Source organism: Lissotriton helveticus, chromosome 8 (assembly GCF_964261635.1).
Source record: "Lissotriton helveticus chromosome 8, aLisHel1.1, whole genome shotgun sequence".
NCBI lineage: Eukaryota > Metazoa > Chordata > Amphibia > Caudata > Salamandridae > Lissotriton > Lissotriton helveticus.
Window position 1 is genome coordinate 1119215474 of NC_136069.1, and position 19477 is coordinate 1119234950.

Sequence of the window (19477 nt, forward strand, 5' to 3'; positions counted from 1 at the left end):
CAGTGGATTTTGAGAAATTAACGTTCAAAAAAAGATATATATCTGTAACAGCGCTCCGCTTCGCGTAACGGAGGTTTGCGAAGCTGATTGGTCATTCTGTCACTGGGCTATAGTTGGGCTACATCTGGCTGATATTTGGGCTACATTTGTTTTTTTTGTCTCTGGCGGCCATCTTTGGGCTACATTGGGCTACATTGGGCTTCATTGGGCTACATTTGGGCTCCAACATATATATAGGCCAATGTAGCCCAATATATATTTTTCAAAGTTAATTTTCGTAAAAACCACTGGAGCATATATCTTGAGACATAGCAAAGGCACATCGGGCTACCAGTCCCTACAATTTTGCCAAGTTTCGTGCAAATCCATTCAGCCGTTCGAGCTAAAAGTGAGTCCAACCGCCCTATGGAAATGAAGGAAATGAATGGGTAATTTGTAATTAGCAAATAGCTCATCGCAAACTAGGAATGGTAAAGAATCGCTATTTATTCCTTAAAGTTCGCTATTTAGGAAATGCAAAAAACTTTGATGATACATATGGCGGTTCATCTCTAACAAGATAAGAAGCATAGGGATAGATTTATGATGACTGGCGCATCACCAGGGATGTGTTAGTCATTCTGTGCCGCTGTTCCGTCACCTATGGTGTGCTGCATTTACAATGCGGCGCATCATGGGGCAAAAACAGCACAGATGCGTGATGTATCTGTGCCGTAAAGGTGGCGCATTGCTGGAGTTGTATCGCAAGTGTGATGAAGCTCCAGCAAGGGTCGGGGGTGCCCCTGTCGCAGGGTTTCTGTTCTCACACAGAACTGTGGACAGAGGATTGGAACCTCGGCGAATTAGGGTGTCCCAAAACTCACCTTAGTAATCAAAAACCCTTTAGCAAGCTAGGTACAGTGTCACATTGGATATAACAAACTCTCAATGTTTAGACAATCCAGAATATGAACTTATAGTACCTCAGGATACGTGGAACTCATGAACAGTCGGTCGTTATATATTTCTTAGAAACCAGAACATGGAGTTAAGAAGAACACATGTGTATTTGAAATGTTTATTTACTAATGCCGTCTTCTCAGGCGTAGTATCTTAGATAATACAAGTACACATATTATCAGTAGCAAAATTACCAGCATAGTTACTAGTACATAAAAAGCGAATGGTGACAGTATGTTAACATGCTGTAAATGAATAAGAGTTAGCAACACTTATAAGCAGCCCGTTTAAAATGATATGAACAAACAAACCAATGAAGAGAATATCGATGGAGAAGAAGGTATGGTGCAAGGTAATTAAGCTACTCATGATGCGGATGTACATGTTGATGATGCTGAACATGGAAGTGATGTTACTTGTGGCAAAGATGTACAAATTCCTATTAATGTGGGAAAATCTACTCGATTGGGTAGACAAGTGGCCTTAATCAACAAATACAATGGATTTGTGATTTACTTACAATATTTTGATGGGTTTTAAATAGTTCTACTTCACTTTATGTATTTATTTATTTATTTATTTATTTATGCGATTTTATATAGCGCGAACTTTACCTGAAGGTGTCAGAGCGCTTTACATAGGACCCAGTTTCAACCATAAGGACTGATGGTTACATTCGGAAAAACAGATTTGAAAATTTTTGACTTACATAAGAACCAGTTGAAAACATACGGACTTAGGATTACATGCGTTACAAAAAAAGGTACAAACAGAAAAATTGCAAATGTACAAGAGATAGAGTCACACAAGGAGGAGATACAAATGGATAAACTCTAGGCATATACTAGAGATATCTCTATCTACTTAGGGAGGGGATACACATGGATATAATCTAAGCGTTACAGAGGAATGGTAGAGAGCACAGCGGACTCCTGCATAAACTAGTGATTAGAGTTATCTCTATATACATAGGGAAGGGGTAAGACTGGATATACTCTAAAAGTCACATAGGAATGTATGTAGGTACGCTACAGTTTAATATACATTTTATTTTAATTGTTGTAGTGTTTAAGAGGTAAGATGTGGTGTTGTTATGATCTGTTGTTGGTGGTCATGGTAGATGTCATAGGTATGATGACATCTCTTGGTTTCTAGGGCGGAATGAAGAGGGAACAGTTCTGCCAAGCGTCACGCAACAGGCGTGACGCTCACGCATCTCAGTGCGGTGATCAGCATCACCGCACTGAAATGAATTGTCACACATTTTGGCACCTGCCAGCCGCGCCACCAGCGGCGCCTGTGCCCCGGCTCTCTGCTGCTCAGAGAGAGGTGCTGGTTGCTGAGCCGAGTTCCCGAATAATTAACCAGACTGCTCTCAGCTCTGTGAAGTGGCTGAGAGCAGCGCTACAATGTGTCTCTGCACTCCAGGCAGCTGTATTGCTCTGGAAACCATGAATGCGGCGCCAGCGAGGCGACGCGCGGTCAATCACCGGCGTGGCACCATGGGGGCCGGATGTTCCGCCGTAGACTGCAGTCACGTCCGGAGTAACTAGGCAGAAGCGGCGGGGGAATCGGAAAGAGTACAGGCGATAATCGAGTCCCTCTCATACAATTGCGGGGCCGTAAGAGGGGGCCTGAATGAACTTGTGCAATGGGCGTATATGGCAGCTGGCGCTCGCAAAATAGACTGCCGCGCATTGTGTGATCCAGACGTGTCGGGATAGACCCGACCCCACCGGTCCTCTTGTGAACTTGCAGCATTTCAGGTACAGTCAGTTATGGCAAAATTATTTATAATTAGGCAGAGCTCGCATGTGCAGACGGCGGCCGCAACTTAACAAATGTCCGCACGCACATGATTGCAGCCAGTAATGGGCTCGTTAATTGCCTTGCGCCAGTCCAGGCTGCTGTAGCCACATCCCGCCCTACCAGCCCACAGCACCACCACCCCCGTGTGTGGAGGACAGGGAATCTGTTAGGCATCATCTGCCCTGCTGCCTCCAGTCACGTGTGGGCTCTTTGTTCTCCGATCCCTTGCGAGTGGCAGCACACTGACTTGGCACTAGTCTCTCAGATTGGTCTGTCTGGTCAGTCTCATCAAGGCCGGGCTTCCGACACGGCATCATCAGAGGGCTGAGGAGGATCATCGCCGGATCCCCGGCGTAGAGAGACAGTGCCTGCACTGGACATAGGACTGTGAACTTGAACAATTAAGTACTTTCTTTGCTCAGCATAAGCACCCTGATAGTACTGTTTGTGTCAGTGTTGTCTTTGTTACCTAACCTCGTTATAATGTCAGCAGCAAGGCGCGCACACTTGGCACTGCAGATCTCATGTGTGATCTAATCTGTGGGGCTGTTCTGTCTCGTCATCCTTCACACCGTAGCAGTGCGGCCCGGGAACGGGCCCGGGATATTATCATCACTGACGATGGGCAGGGGCCTGTAGGTGATCATGCTCCTGGGCAAAGCCATGTGTTTGAACACTGTCCAAGCCCAAGAGCAGACCTTCCTCACTCTGCACCCCTGTGATCCCTTAGTATGGCCCCAGTTAAAAGATTATTACAGCTATCGCCTGGCTCAACCCGTCGTGACTGTCATGCCCGGTCAGCATCAGTGTGCACAGTGTCCAAGTGTAATGTACAGGCAGTGTTCACTTTAAACTGCATAAAAAATACAGAGCACACACTTCAAAATGAAAGACAAGTGAAAGTTAAATATTCAGAAGGCAATATATTTATTTACATTACGAACGCTTTAACCTTTTCCATCATCATAATACATGAAAGACTAAGAAGAAACGTAGCATTTTATTTTGTTTTCTATTTTGTTTTCCATCTGACTGCAATATTATGTCATTCCGAATGTTGTGTAGTGTTACATGAGCTTCAGTCAAGTGCTCGCTGGCTGCAGAGCTGCCCTGTTCTTACTGGCGTTTCTTTGTACTTTCAGTTAACGTTTTCAATAACTCTAATGTGCACTCTGGTATTGTTGTTAGCATGGAAGCTGAGACTTCCAACCAGTAACAAGTGGCCTGTTGTGGACAGGGCTCTCTATGTGTCATGTTGGTTAGTGTCGTTCCGTTTCTGGTGTCTAGCAGCAGTTTTAAGATCTTTATAGAGTTTCTTGTTGCTCAGATGGGTCTAATTTCTAATATTTATATGTTTCCCTCGTCTTCATTTCATGATTTTGCTCGCGAGAAAGTGTCACTCATAGTAATTGAAATGTCACTCCTAATCACAATAAAATTATGAAAATGTCACACATAGCAATCTCAAACCTTGGCAGCTATGAGGGAACCATTGGAGTACAGTTGGTGCCGATCTTGCTTGAGGACGCATGTTCCTGCTCGTCACATTATATGGAATAAAACCTGCTGGTTTGCCTTTACTTGGTGTGCGAATCGTCTAAAAACAAAGTGGAATCATCGGATTGCTACGCTACAAAAATACTGTAAATGTACAATGATTTTTTTTGTTTAAACCTACCACCACTTTAGTGTAGTAAAACATAAACAAGCGGCCAGCATTCTCTCGCATTATGACACGCGTGTGCGCTGCGGGTCAAACTGGCACCGGCTGGCCTCGCCCAGCTCCGCGGACATAGTATGGAGGGAGATGGGGATCCGGAGTCAGCCTCGGCGCTTGAGACCCAGTCCTTCTCCCGAAGGCTAGACGGCTTCCATCAGCAACTTCTTCAGCTGGAAGCGGAGCTGCTGCGTTGGCAGCAGGAGATGCAGCAGGAGCGGCGGCAACAGTTGCAAAGACACCTACGCCGCCTTGATCCCCAAGAGCTGCGGGGTAACCACAGGCGCCATCGAGAATCAGAGCGCAACCAGCAACGCCAAACACAAATTCAACGGTACCGCCTGGGTAGAGTGGAATCCACGCAGATCATAACAGTGCCAGAGGAACAACCCTTTCCGCCGGAAGAACAGCGCCAACCACCAGAGGGCGAAGAGGCCCGACCTAGTGACTCCTGCAGCGAAGAGCGGCTAGACATAAGCGCCGCCTCCAAATCCTAAAGTGCGATGGATGTCAACGAGGGGAGGTATGCAGGGGTTAACAGGAGACATGCGAAGCATGTCCTGCTATCCAAATGTGCGTTAGTCAATACATTTTCTGTAATACAGAGTTATATTTATAATTAATAGTTGCAAAATGATGCCGCAAATATATTTATATTGTGGCAGTTTATATTAAATATTTGTCCTTTTTCCTTTGTGGTTACAAAACCTCGTTGGATTGGCGTTTGTTCATGGGTTTTTGCCTAAAGGAAAACGTTATTCTGGCTGTTGAAATGGCTGCTGGTTATGACCTGGTGCACTGGCAGCATCCGATGGTACAGCCATTTTCAGGTCAGGCATGCGCCACTCGTCCAGTAGGCGCGTAGTGAAATTGCCTCATGCAGTCTAGTAGCCGGCAAAGCTCGTGTTCCTGTGTTTCTTGAGCTTTTAGTGTCTTTGGTCGGTGAATAATGGCCGTTTTTCACGATGAGGTGGAGATCGAAGACTTCGAATATGACGAGGAGACGGAGACCTACTTCTACCCCTGCCCGTGCGGTGATCGATTCGCTATTAGCAAGGTACGCAGTGCGTGCCCCCAAGAGAGGGGCCTGACAACCTGTCCCGTCACCTAGTTTGAGGTACATATTTGTAGGACGAAAAGCATAGGGCCTAGTGGACATATAGGGAACAGTTTATCCTGGCGGCCATATTGGAATAGTAATTGTCCCCCAACATTCACTCTGGCACACACTCCTCATCCTTTTCCAACAGAGGTACACTGTTCATGCTTCACTACTACAGGCACACCACCCATCCTGCACTCGCATAGCATTCCTCCCAACGTACTCTCATGCACACTACACTGAGAGAGGGTTGTCTCAACTTGCCCTCACAACACACTGCTTATCTTGATATTCAAAGTAAAGTTCCAGGCCACCCAAAAGAACTCTTAGTTAGAATAGGCCTATGCCTGGTTAACTTGTGATTTGTGGTAACGCCATCTCAATTAGGAGTTTGGCGGTTAACCCCTAATTTCTACAATTTTCTGTCAATACATCATGGCAGGTCAAACCTTTAGGAACATTTCAGGGAAAGATGCCCTATATTTATCGTGGCATGCGCACACCAAAATCTGCATATTATTCCCTTCTTCAGGGATAAACTCCTAGTACAGAGTTATATTGGTCCACTAATGAGGTGTATATATATATATATATATATATATATATATATATATATATATATATATTCACTGAATAAACCATAGGTTTCAGGCCTTATATAGTTAGGAATTAGCATATAAAAAACCATTGAAATTGCTCCTATATAGTTAGCTGTACTAACTATATTTGGCGCACCCGCAATGCACTGCTGATGATGACACATATTACATCATTCATGACATGGTCAGTGACATCACTGATGACATCTGAAATGACATCACTGATCACATCACTGATCACATCACTGATGACATCATTCATGTGATAATACGATGCACCTCCTCACACTCTAATATAACCTTTGATACACCCAGTGTTAAATACAGACTACCATTCTTGAAACCATTGACACACCAATACCAGTTACTACACAGGCACTCACTGATTCCTAGGTCTACACACACATCTACTCACTCACCCATACACTCACTCATGCAGACAGTCATCAATACAACACTATCATATGCACTCATACACCTATGCAGACACTCACACACTGCCACTCATCCATGGAGTTACTCACACACCTAGTCAGTCATGTAAAGAATCAACCACACTTCCATTTCCTCATCTATACAGTTATACACACAACACCTTACTTATTCACACATATAATAACACATACTTACTCTCTTATACAATCACTGATACAAGTACACATTGATCTGCACAGAGTCACACACCTCCCAGCCAGCCACACACACACACAGTCTCCCATACAAATACTTGGGCAACCAATCAATAACCTATATAGCCACTCATATAGCTACTGATCAACACATGCAGCAGCTTACACACCAACAGACATACTGATGCACACATTCAGACAGTTTAGTCACTAACCTATGCATTCAGTAAGACACATTTAATCACTCACTCATACAGTCAGTCACACACCTACTAAATCCTTCATCCAGACACTTATACATCCACTCATTCTTCAATATGTAAAACATATTTAAACTTTACAGAAAAACACAGTCACTGGATGATGTCATTAGTGATGTCATCAGTGATGTCATTTGAGATGTCATCAGTGATGTCACTGACCATGTCATGAATGATGAAATATGTGACATCATCAGCAGTGGATTGCGGGTGCGCCAAATATAGTTAGTACAACTAACTATATAGGAGCAATTTCAATGGTTTTTTATATGCTAATTCCTAACTATATAAGGCCTGAAACCTATGGTTTTTTTCTGTGAATTTGCAAGGTTTTTTAAATGCTAATACCTAACTATATAAGGCCTGAAACCTACGTTTTTTTCACTGCATTTCAAAGGTTTTTTAAATGCTAATTCCTGACTATATAAGGCCTGAAACCTATGTTTTTTCAGTGAATTTGCAAGGTTTTTAAAATGCTAATTCTATTAGCGGATAATGTTTAAATATGTTAATATCCTTGTGGGACCACCTGAGCAGCCCTAGGGATCCTATTTTTGGACCGGAGCAAGATGCTCTCTGATTGTGCCGTATTTCTTGCCTTCTGCCCCCCTGATTGTGCCGTATTTCTTGCCTTCTGCCCCCCTGATTGTGCCGTATTTCTTGCTTCTGCCCCCCTGATTGTGCCATATTTCTTGGCTTCTGCCCTCCTGATTGTGCCGTATTTCTTGCTTCTGCCCCCCTGATTGCGCCATATTTCTTGGCTTCTGCCCTCCTGATTGTGCCGTATTTCTTGCCTTCTGCACCCTGATTGTGCCATATTTCTTGCCTTCTGCACCCTGATTGTGCCATATTTCTTGCCTTCTGCTCCCTGATTGTGCCGTATTTGTTGCCTTCTGCCCACTAATTGTGCCGTTTTTTCTTGCCTTCTGCCCCCTGATTGTGCCGTTTGGCGGGCCTTCTGTCCCCTGATTGTGCCGTTTTTCGTGCCCCTGCCCCCCTGATTGTATTATCTTTGCCAGTGTTTGTTCTCTGCTGGTATTGCCTTTGCCTGTGTTTCTTTGCTGCCGTTATTGTCTTTGCCAGTGTTTCTTTGCTGCCGTTATTGGCTTTGCCAGTGTTTGTTTGCTGCCGTTATTGTCTTTGCTAGTGCTTGTTCGCTGCTGGTATTATCTTTGCCAGAGCTGTGTGGGCTGTGTGGGCTGTGAGAGCTGTGTGGGCTGTGAGAGCTGTGTGGGCTGTGAGAGCTGTGTGGGCTGTGAGAGCAATGTGGGCTGTGAGAGCGATGTGGGCTGTGAGAGCTGTGTGGGCTGTGAGAGCTGTGTGGGCTGTGAGAGCTGTGTGGGCTGTGAGAGCTGTGTGGGCTGTGAGAGCTGTGTGGGCTGTGAGAGCTGTGTGGGCTGTGAGAGCTCTATGGGCTGTGTGCTGTGAGAGCTGTATGGGCTGTGAGACCTGTGAGAGCTGTGTGGGATTGAGCTGTGTGGGATGTGAGAGCTGTGAGAGCTGTGTGGGCTGTGAGAGCTGTGAGAGCTGTGTGGGCTGTGAGAGCTGTGTGGGCTGTGAGAGCTGTGTGGGCTGTGAGAGCTGTGTGGGCTGTGAGAGCTGTGTGGGCTGTGAGAGCTGTGTGGGCTGTGAGCTGTGTGGGATGTGAGGGCTGTGTGAGCTGTGAGAGCTGTGTGGGCTGTGAGAGTGTGGGCTGTGTGGGCTGTGAGCTGTGTGGGGTGTGGGCTGTGAGAGCTGTGTGGGCTGTGAGAGCTGTGTGGGCTGTGAGAGCTGTATGGGCTGTGAGAGCTGTAAGGGCTGTGAGCTGTGAGAGCTGTGTGGGCTGTGAGAGCTGTGTGGGCTGTGAGAGCTGTGTGGGCTGTGAGAGCTGTGTGGGCTGTGAGAGCTGTGTGGGCTGTGTGGGCTGTGAGGGATGTGAGGCCTGTGAGAGCTGTGTGGGCTGTGAGAGCTGTGTGGGCTGTGAGAGCTGTATGGGCTGTGAGCTGTGAGAGCTGTGTGGGATGTGAGCTGTGTGGGCTGTGTGAGCTGTGTGGGCTGTGTGAGCTGTGTGGGCTGTGTGAGCTGTGTGGGCTGTGAGAGCTGTGTGGGCTGTGAGAGCTGTGTGGGCTGTGAGAGCTGTGAGAGCTCTATGGGCTGTGAGCGGTGAGAGCTGTATGGGCTGTGAGACCTGTGAGAGCTGTGTGGGATTGAGCTGTGTGGGATGTGAGAGCTATGAGAGCTGTGTGGGCTGTGAGAGCTGTGAGAGCTGTGTGGGCTGTGAGAGCTGTGTGGGCTGTGAGAGCTGTGTGGCCTGTGAGAGCTGTGTGGGCTGTGAGAGCTGTGTGGGCTGTGAGAGCTGTGTGGGCTGTGAGAGCTGTGTGGGCTGTGAGCTGTGTGGGATGTGAGGGCTGTGTGAGCTGTGAGAGCTGTGTGGGCTGTGAGAGTGTGGGCTGTGTGGGCTGTGAGCTGTGTGGGGTGTGGGCTGTGAGAGCTGTGTGGGCTGTGAGAGCTGTGTGGGCTGTGAGAGCTGTATGGGCTGTGAGAGCTGTAAGGGCTGTGAGCTGTGAGAGCTGTGTGGGCTGTGAGAGCTGTGTGGGCTGTGAGAGCTGTGTGGGCTGTGAGAGCTGTGTGGGCTGTGTGGGCTGTGAGGGATGTGAGGCCTGTGAGAGCTGTGTGGGCTGTGAGAGCTGTGTGGGCTGTGAGAGCTGTGTGGGCTGTGAGAGCTGTATGGGCTGTGAGCTGTGAGAGCTGTGTGGGATGTGGGCTGTGTGGGCTGTGTGAGCTGTGTGGGCTGTGTGAGCTGTGTGGGCTGTGAGAGCTGCGTGGGCTGTGAGAGCTGTGAGAGCTGTGAGAGCTGTGTGGGCTGTGTGGGCTGTGTGGGCTGTGAGGGCTGTGAGAGCTGTGTGGGCTGTGAGAGCTGTATGGGCTGTGAGAGCTGTATGGGCTGTGAGAGCTGTATGGGATGTGAGCTGTGTGGGCTGTGAGAGCTGTGTGGGCTGTGAGAGCTGTGTGGGCTGTGAGAGTGCTACCTGTGTGGGCTGTGAGAGCTGTGAGAGCTGTGTGGGCTGTGAGAGCTGTATGGGCTTTGAGCTGTGCGAGCTGTGTGGGCTGTGAGGGCTGTGTGGGCTGTGAGGGCTGTTTGGGCTGTGAGGGATGTGAGGCCTGTGAGAGCTGTGTGGGCTGTGAGAGCTGTGTGGGCTGTGAGAGCTGTGTGGGCTGTGAGAGCTGTGTGGGCTGTGAGAGCTGTGTGGGCTGTGAGAGCTGTGTGGGCTGTGAGAGCTGTATGGGCTGCGAGCTGTGAGGGCTGTGTGAGCTGTGTGGGCTGTGTGAGCTGTGTGGGCTGTGTGAGCTGTGTGGGCTGTGAGAGCTGTGTGGGCTGTGAGCTGTGTGGGCTGTGTGGGCTGTGAGAGCTGTGTGGGCTGTGAGAGCTGTGTGGGCTGTGAGAGCTGTGTGGGCTATGTGGGCTGTGAGAGCTGTGTGGGCTGTGAGAGCTGTGTGGGCTGTGAGAGCTGTGTGGGCTGTGAGAGCTGTGAGAGCTGTGTGGGCTGTGAGGGCTGTGAGAGCTGTGTGGGCTTTGAGAGCTGTGTGGGCTATGTGGGCTGTGAGAGCTGTGTGGGCTTTGAGAGCTGTGTGGGCTGTGAGAGCTGTGTGGGCTGTGAGAGCTGTGTGGGCTGTGAGAGCTGTGTGGGCTGTGAGAGCTGTGTGGGCTGTGAGAGCTGTGTGGGCTGTGAGAGCTGTGTGGGCTGTGAGAGCTGTGTGGGCTGTGAGAGCTGTAAGGGCTGTGAGAGCTGTGTGGGGTGTGAGCTGTTTGGGCTGTGAGGGCTGTGTGGGCTGTGAGAGCTGTGTGGGATGTGAGGGCTGTATGAGCTGTGACAGCTGTGTGGGCTGTGAGAGCTGTATGGGCTGTGAGAGCTGTATGGGCTATGAGAGCTGTGTGAGCTGTGAGAGCTGTGTGGGCTGTGTGGGCTGTGAGAGCTGTGTGGGCTGTGAGAGCTGTGTGGGCTGTGAGAGCTGTGTGGGCTGTGAGAGCTGTGTGGGCTGTGAGAGCTGTGTGGGCTGTGAGAGCTGTGTGGGCTGTGAGAGCTGTGTGGGCTGTGAGAGCGGTATGGGCTGTGAGAGCTGCGAGAGCTGTGTGGGATGTGAGCTGTGTGGGATGTGAGGGCTGTATGAGCTGTGACAGCTGTGTGGGCTGTGAGAGCTGTATGGTGGCCGTGAGAGCTGTATGGGCTGTGAGAGCTGTATGGGCTGTGAGAGCTGTGAGAGCTGTGAGAGCTGTGAGAGCTGTGAGAGCTGTGTGAGCTGTGTGGGCTGTGAGAGCTGTGTGGGCTGTGAGAGCTGTGTGGGCTGTGAGAGCTGTGTGGGCTGTGAGAGCTGTGTGGGCTGTGAGAGCTGTGTGGGCTGTGAGAGCTGTGTGGGCTGTGAGAGCTGTGTGGGCCGTGAGAGCTGTGTGGGCTGTGAGAGCTGCGTGGGCTGTGAGAGCTGTGTGGGCTGTGAGAGCTGTGTGGGCTGCGAGAGCTGTGTGGGCTGTGAGAGCTCTATGGGCTGTGAGCTGTGAGAGCTGTATGGGCTGTGAGACCTGTGAGAGCTGTGTGGGATTGAGCTGTGTGGGATGTGAGAGCTGTGAGAGCTGTGTGGGCTGTGAGAGCTGTGAGAGCTGTGTGGGCTGTGAGAGCTGTGTGGGCTGTGAGAGCTGTGTGGGCTGTGAGAGCTGTGTAGGCTGTAGAGCTGTGTAGGCTGTGAGAGCTGTGTGGGCTGTGAGAGCTGTGAGAGCTGTGTGGGCTGTGAGAGCTGTGTGGGCTGTGAGAGCTGTGTGGGCTGTGAGAGCTGTGTGGGCTGTGAGAGCTGTGTGGGCTGTGAGAGCTGTGTGGGCTGTGTGGGCTGTGTGGGCTGTGTGGGCTGTGTGAGCTGTGTGAGCTGTGAGGGCTGTGTGAGCTGTGAGGGCTGTGAGGGCTGTGTGAGCTGTGTGGGCTGTGAGAGCTGTGTGGGCTGTAAGAGCTGTGTGGGCTTTGAGAGCTGTGAGAGCTGTGTGGGCTGTGAGAGCTGTGTGGGCTGTGAGAGCTGTGTGGGCTGTGAGAGCTGTGTGGGCTGTGAGAGCTGTAAGGGCTGTGAGAGCTGTGTGGGGTGTGAGCTGTTTGGGCTGTGAGGGCTCTGTGGGCTGTGAGAGCTGTGTGGGATGTGAGGGCTGTATGAGCTGTGACAGCTGTGTGGGCTGTGAGAGCTGTATGGGCTGTGAGAGCTGTATGGGCTGTGAGAGCTGTGTGAGCTGTGAGAGCTGTGTGGGCTGTGAGAGCTGTGTGGGCTGTGAGAGCTGTGTGGGCTGTGAGAGCTGTGTGGGCTGTGAGAGCTGTGTGGGCTGTGAGAGCGGTATGGGCTGTAAGAGCTGCGAGAGCTGTGTGGGATGTGAGCTGTGTGGGATGTGAGGGCTGTATGAGCTGTGACAGCTGTGTGGGCTGTGAGAGCTGTATGGGGGCCGTGAGAGCTGTATGGGCTGTGAGAGCTGTATGGGCTGTGAGAGCTGTGAGAGCTGTGTGAGCTGTGAGAGCTGTGTGAGCTGTGTGGGCTGTGAGAGCTGTGTGGGCTGTGAGAGCTGTGTGGGCTGTGAGAGCTGTGTGGGCTGTGAGAGCTGTGTGGGCTGTGAGAGCTGTGTGGGCTGTGAGAGCTGTGTGGGCCGTGAGAGCTGTGTGGGCCGTGAGAGCTGTGTGGGCTGTGAGAGCTGTGTGGGCTGTGAGAGCTGTGTGGGCTGTGAGAGCTGTGTGGGCTGTGAGAGCTGTGTGGGCTGTGAGAGCTGTGTGGGCTGTGAGAGCTGTGTGGGCTGCGAGAGCTGTGTGGGCTGTGAGAGCTCTATGGGCTGTGAGCTGTGAGAGCTGTATGGGCTGTGAGACCTGTGAGAGCTGTGTGGGATTGAGCTGTGTGGGATGTGAGAGCTGTGAGAGCTGTGTGGGCTGTGAGAGCTGTGAGAGCTGTGTGGGCTGTGAGAGCTGTGTGGGCTGTGAGAGCTGTGTGGGCTGTGAGAGCTGTGTGGGCTGTGAGAGCTGTGTGGGCTGTGAGAGCTGTGTAGGCTGTGAGAGCTGTGTGGGCTGTGAGCTGTGAGAGCTGTGTGGGCTGTGAGAGCTGTGTGGGCTGTGAGAGCTGTGTGGGCTGTGAGAGCTGTGTGGGCGGTGAGAGCTGTGTAGGCTGTGAGAGCTGTGTGGGCTGTGAGAGCTGTGTGGGCTGTGAGAGCTGTGTGGGCTGTGAGGGCTGTGTGGGCTGTGAGGGCTGTGTGGGCTGTGAGGGCTGTGTGGGCTGTGAGGGCTGTGTGAGCTGTGTGGGCTGTGAGAGCTGTGTGGGCTGTGAGAGCTGTGGGGGCTGTGAGAGCTGTGTGGGCTGTGAGAGCTGTGGGGGCTGTGAGAGCTGTGTGGTCTGTGAGAGATGTGTGCTCTGTGAGAGCTGTGTGCTCTGTGAGAGCTGTGTTGTCTGTGAGAGCTGTGTTGTCTGTGAGAGCTGTGTGGGCTGTGAGAGCTGTGTGGGCTGTGAGAGCTGTGTGGGCTGTGAGAGTGTTGGCTGTGAGAGCTGTGTGGTCTGTGTTAGCTGTGAGAGCTATATGAGCTGTGTGGGCTGTGAGGGCTGTGTGAGGTGTAAGAGCTGTGTGGTCTGTGTGAGCTGTGAGAGCTATATGAGCTGTGTGGGCTGTGAGGGCTGTGTGAGGTGTGAGAGCTGTGAGAGCTGTGTGGGCTGTGAGAGCTGTGTGGGCTGTGAGAGCTGTGTGGGCTGTGAGAGCTGTGTGGGCTGTGAGAGCTGTGGGCTGTGAGAGCTGTGTGGGCTGTGAGAGCTGTGTGGGCTGTGAGAGCTGTGAGAGCTGTGTGGGCTGTATGGGCTGTGAGAGCTGTGTGGAATGTGAGCTGTGTGGGCTGTGAGGGCTGTGTGAGCTGTGAGAGCTGTGTGGGCTGTGTGGGCTTTGAGAGCTGTGTGGGTTGTGTGGGCTGTGAGAGCTGTCTGGGCTGTGAGAGCTGTCTGGGCTGTGAGAGCTGTGTGGGCTGTGAGAGCTGTGTGGGCTGTGAGAGTGTGGGCTGTGAGAGTTGTGAGCGCTGGTTGGGCTGTGAGAGCTGTGAGGGCTGTGAGAGCTGTATGGGCTGTGAGAGCTGTGTGAGCTGTATGGGCTGTGAGAGCTGTGAGAGCTGTGTGGGATGTGAGCTGTGTGGGCTGTGAGGGCTGTGAGAGCTGTGTGGGCTGTGAGAGCTGTGAGAGCTGTGTGGGATGTGAGCTGCGTGGGCTGTGAGGGCTGTGAGCTGTGAGAGCTGTGTGGGCTGTGAGAGCTGTGTGGGCTGTGAGAGCTGTGTGGGCTGTGAGAGCTGCGTGGGCTGTGAGAGCTGTGTGGGCTGTGGGAGTGTGGGCTGTGAGAGCTGTGTGGGCTGTGAGAGCTGTGTGGGCTGTGAGGGCTGTGAGAGCTGTATGGGCTGTGAGAGCTGTGTGGGATGTGGGCTGTGAGGGCTGTGAGGCCTGTGTGAGCTGTGTGGGCTGTGAGAGCTGTGTGGGCTGTGAGAGCTGTGTGGGCTGTGAGAGCTGTATGGGCTGTGAGAGCTGTGTGGGCTGTGAGAGCTGTGTGGGCTGTGAGAGCTGTGTGGGCTGTGAGAGCTGTGTGGGCTGTGAGGGCTGTGTGGGCTGTGAGGGCTGTGTGGGCTGTGAGGGATGTGTGAGCTGTGAGGGCTGTGTGAGCTGTGAGGGCTGTGTGAGCTGTGAGGGCTGTGTGAGCTGTGAGGGCTGTGTGAGCTGTGTGGGCTGTGAGAGCTGTGTGGGCTGTGAGAGCTGTGTGGGCTGTGAGAGCTGTGTGGGCTGTGAGAGCTGTGGGGGCTGTGAGAGCTGTGTGGTCTGTGAGAGCTGTGTGCTCTGTGAGAGCTGTGTGGTCTGTGAGAGCTGTGTTGTCTGTGAGAGCTGTGTGGTCTGTGAGAGCTGTGTGGTCTGTGAGAGCTGTGTGGGCTGTGAGAGCTGTGTGGGCTGTGAGAGCTGTGTGGGCTGTGAGAGCTGTGTGGGCTGTGAGAGCTGTGTGGGCTGTGAGAGCTGTGTGGGCTGTGAGAGCTGTGTGGGCTGTGAGAGCTGTGTGGGCTGTGAGAGCTGTATGGGCGGTGAGAGCTGTATGGGTTGTGAGAGCTTTAGGGCTGTGTGAGGGCTGTGTGGGCTGTGAGAGCTGTGTGGGCTGTGAGAGCTGTGTGGGCTGTGGGAGTGTGGGCTGTGAGAGCTGTGTGGGCTGTGAGAGTGTGGGCTGTGAGGCCTTTGAGAGCTGTGTGGGCTGTGAGAGTGTGGGCTGTGAGGCCTTTAAGAGCTGTGTGGGCTGTGAGAGCTGTGTGGGCTGTGAGAGCTGTGTGGGCTGTGAGAGCTGTGTGGGCTGTGAGAGCTGTATGGGCTGTGAGAGCTGTGTGGGATGTGGGCTGTGAGGCCTGTGTGAGCTGTGTGGGCTGTGTGGGCTGTGTGGGCTGTGTGGGCTGTGAGAGCTGTGAGAGCTGTGTGGGATGTGAGCTGCGTGGGCTGTGAGGGCTGTGAGCTGTGAGAGCTGTGTGGGCTGTGAGAGCTGTGTGGGCTGTGAGAGCTGTGTGGGCTGTGAGAGCTGTGTGGGCTGTGGGAGTGTGGGCTGTGAGAGCTGTGTGGGCTGTGAGAGTGTGGGCTGTGAGGCCTTTGAGAGCTGTGTGGGCTGTGAGAGCTGTGTGGGCTGTGAGAGCTGTATGGGCTGTGAGAGCTGTGTGGGATGTGGGCTGTGAGGGCTGTGAGGCCTGTGTGAGCTGTGTGGGCTGTGAGAGCTGTGTGGGCTGTGAGAGCTGTGTGGGCTGTGAGAGCTGTATGGGCTGTGAGAGCTGTGTGGGCTGTGAGAGCTGTGTGGGCTGTGAGAGCTGTGTGGGCTGTGAGAGCTGTGTGGGCTGTGAGAGCTGTGTGGGCTGTGAGAGCTGTGTGGGCTGTGAGAGCTGTGAGAGCTGTGTGGGCTGTGAGAGCTGTGTGGGCTGTGAGAGCTGTATGGGCGGTGAGAGCTGTATGGGTTGTGAGAGCTTTAGGGCTGTGTGAGGGCTGTGTGGGCTGTGAGAGCTGTGTGGGCTGTGAGAGCTGTGTGGGCTGTGGGAGTGTGGGCTGTGAGAGCTGTGTGGGCTGTGAGAGTGTGGGCTGTGAGGCCTTTGAGAGCTGTGTGGGCTGTGAGAGCTGTGTGGGCTGTGAGAGCTGTGTGGGCTGTGAGAGCTGTGTGGGCTGTGAGAGCTGTGTGGGCTGTGAGAGCTGTGTGGGCTGTGGGCTGTGAGGGCTGTGAGGCCTGTGTGAGCTGTGTGGGCTGTGAGAGCTGTGTGGGCTGTGAGAGCTGTGTGGGCTGTGAGAGCTGTGTGGGCTGTGAGAGCTGTGTGGGCTGTAAGAGCTGTGTGGGCTGTGAGAGCTGTGTGGGATGTGGGCTGTGAGGGCTGTGTGGGCTGTGAGAGCTTTGTGGGCTGTGAGAGCTGTGTGGGCTGTGAGAGCTGTGTGGGCTGTGAGAGCTGTGTGGGCTGTGAGAGCTGTGTGGGCTGTGAGAGCTGTATGGGCTGTGAGAGCTGTGTGGGCTGTCTGAGCTGTGTGGGCTGTGTGGGCTGTGAGAGCTGTGTGGGCTGTGAGAGCTGTGTGGGCTGTGAGAGCTGTGTGGGCTGTGAGAGCTGTGTGGGCTGTGAGAGCTGTGTGGGCTGTGAGAGCTGTGAGAGCTGTGTGGGCTGTGAGAGCTGTATGGGCGGTGAGAGCTGTATGGGTTGTGAGAGCTTTAGGGCTGTGTGAGGGCTGTGTGGGCTGTGAGAGCTGTGTGGGCTGTGAGAGCTGTGTGGGCTGTGGGAGTGTGGGCTGTGAGAGCTGTGTGGGCTGTGAGAGTGTGGGCTGTGAGGCCTTTGAGAGCTGTGTGGGCTGTGAGAGCTGTGTGGGCTGTGAGAGCTGTGTGGGCTGTGAGAGCTGTGTGGGCTGTGAGAGCTGTGTGGGCTGTGAGAGCTGTGTGGGATGTGGGCTGTGAGGGCTGTGAGGCCTGTGTGAGCTGTGTGGGCTGTGAGAGCTGTGTGGGCTGTGAGAGCTGTGTGGGCTGTGAGAGCTGTGTGGGCTGTGAGAGCTGTGTGGGCTGTGAGAGCTGTGTGGGCTGTAAGAGCTGTGTGGGCTGTGAGAGCTGTGTGGGATGTGGGCTGTGAGGGCTGTGTGGGCTGTGAGAGCTGTGTGGGCTGTGAGAGTGTGGGCTGTGAGGGCTGTGAGGCCTGTGAGAGCTGTGTGGGCTGTGTGGGCTGTGAGAGCTGTGTGGGCTGTGAGAGCTGTGTGGGCTGTGAGAGCTGTGTGGGCTGTGAGAGCTGTGTGGGCTGTGAGAGCTGTGTGGGCTGTGAGAGCTGTGAGAGCTGTGTGGGCTGTGAGGGCTGTGAGGCCTGTGAGAGCTGTGAGGGCTGTGAGGCCTGTGAGGGCTGTGAGAGCTGTGTGGGCTGTGAGAGCTGTGTGGGCTGTGAGAGCTGTGTGGGCTGTGAGAGCTGTGTGGGCTGTGAGAGTTTGGGCTGTGAGTGCTGTGTGGTTTGTGTGAGAGCTGTGTGGGCTGTGTGTGGGCTGTGTGGGCTGTGTGGGCTGTGAGAGCTGTGTGGGCTGTGTGGGCTGTGTGGGCTGTGAGAGCTGTGTTGGCTGTGAGAGCTGTGTTGGCTGTGAGAGCTGTGTGGGCTGTGAGAGCTGTGTGGGGTGTGAGAGCTGTGTGGGCTGTGAGAGCTGTGTGGGCTGTGAGAGCTGTGTGGGCTGTGAGCTCTGCTTCTTTTGTGTCTCGGTCTACCTAGCACAAGATGAATGCCAACACTTCCTGGTTAGAAGTGTTGACAGCCAATGAGCATGCTGCTTTCCTGTGAAATGCATGCTGATTGGCTGCCACTGTCTGTCAACACTCCAAACCAGGAAGTGTTGGCAGCCATCTTGTGCCTCGGTAGAACCAAGGCACAAGAAAGCAGTGAAACAAAGGTGCAAAACACGCAAAGGGGGCAGGGTAGAAGCACCCTGACCCCCTAGGCCTGCTCAGGGGGTCCCACAAGGCCCCCCCCCCGACCCCCCCCCCCCCCAATGTTTTTTTTTCGAAAAATCGCGAGGGTACGCGCACCGTGCCCCCTTTTTGAGTACTACAAGTTTGTTTTTCTGCTTTCCTGTGCCTCAGTCTACCAAGGCACAAGATGGCTGCCAACAATTTCTGTTTTAGAATGTTCACAGACAGTAGCAGCCAATCAGCATGCAGCTTGTACTCTGGAAGGTACAGAGTACAGTAAGTTTACAGTGCACTCACGTGTGCCACCTATAGATATATAATTTGAACAAATTCGATTTTCTCAACAACTACTGGAGGGATTTTCACCAAATATACAAAAGGCACTTCTGCATACCAGGCTCTACCATTTTGCTAAGTTTGGTGTAATTCCATTCAGCCGTACGGGCTGTAGCCGTGTCTAAAGGTCCTATGGAAAATTGCATTGGACTCAATTTCACATTCAATTTTCTCAAAAAATACTGGGGGGATTTACACCAAACATACAAAAGGCACTGCTGCATACCAGTCCCTACCATTTTGCCAAATCTGGTGTAATTCCATTCAGCCGTTCGAGCTGTAGCCTTGTCAGAATGTCCCTATGGAAATTAACATGGGGAAAACACGTTTTGGGACCCCCCTTTTTTCTCGGCCCCCGCTTGACGAATCCCCCCGAAACTTTCAGGGAAGGAGCGGAGCGCAGCGAGGCAAATTTAAGGAAAATTACAGGCAGATCCCTCAATCGGCGCCAAAGTTATTCCCAATAGAATGTTCGGAATTTCCTTTGGTAACTAGGTCCTAACTATATATACCTACTGGCGACCGCCAGTAGGTAATTAATATATATATATATATATATATATATATATATATATATATATATATATACCTACTGGCGGTCGCCAGTAGGTATATATAGTTAGGATTTTTTCTCTATGGGTTTTTTGAAAATTCTATGTCTAATAACTTTGGCGTTTGTGGACGGAATTGGCTGAAATTTTCAGGAAAATGGCACATTTTGTTTCTGAGCAGCCCCTGAAAATTTTGGGGGGGTTCGTCAAGGGGGGGCCGAGAAAAAAGGGGGGTCCCAAAACGCGTTTTTCCCATGTTAATTTCCATAGGGCGGTTGGCCTCACTTTTAGCCCGAACGGCTGAATGGATTTGCACGAAACTTGGCAAAATTGTAGGGACTGGTAGCCCGATGTGCCTTTTGTAGGTCTCAATATATGTGCTCCAGTGGATTTTGAGAAATTAACGTTTAAAAAAAGATATATATCTGTAACAGCGGACCGGGCAGCGGCCCAGGACGCGTACTTGTCGCGCAACGGAGCTTTGTGAAGCGAAGCTGATTGGTTCTCCGGCGTCTGTCAACATTCCAAACAGTCCGTAGCGGCCGCCATCTTGTCTCTCGGTAGGATCGAGAGACAAGAGGAGGCCGAAGCGAAGGGGCAAA

General features: G+C 52.2%; 1 protein-coding gene across 1 annotated transcript in view; it reads left to right on the forward strand.

The window, feature by feature from the left end:
* The first annotated feature begins 5270 nt into the window (after positions 1 to 5270).
* LOC144773136 (diphthamide biosynthesis protein 3-like) overlaps positions 5271 to 19477 on the forward strand; it is a 103890-nt gene continuing 89683 nt past the window's right edge. Inside the window, exon 1 of the mRNA XM_078657993.1 lies at positions 5271 to 5522. Within this exon, the coding sequence (XP_078514119.1) occupies positions 5415 to 5522 (108 nt within the window). The 5' untranslated portion in view covers positions 5271 to 5414. The remainder of the gene's footprint in view (positions 5523 to 19477) is intronic.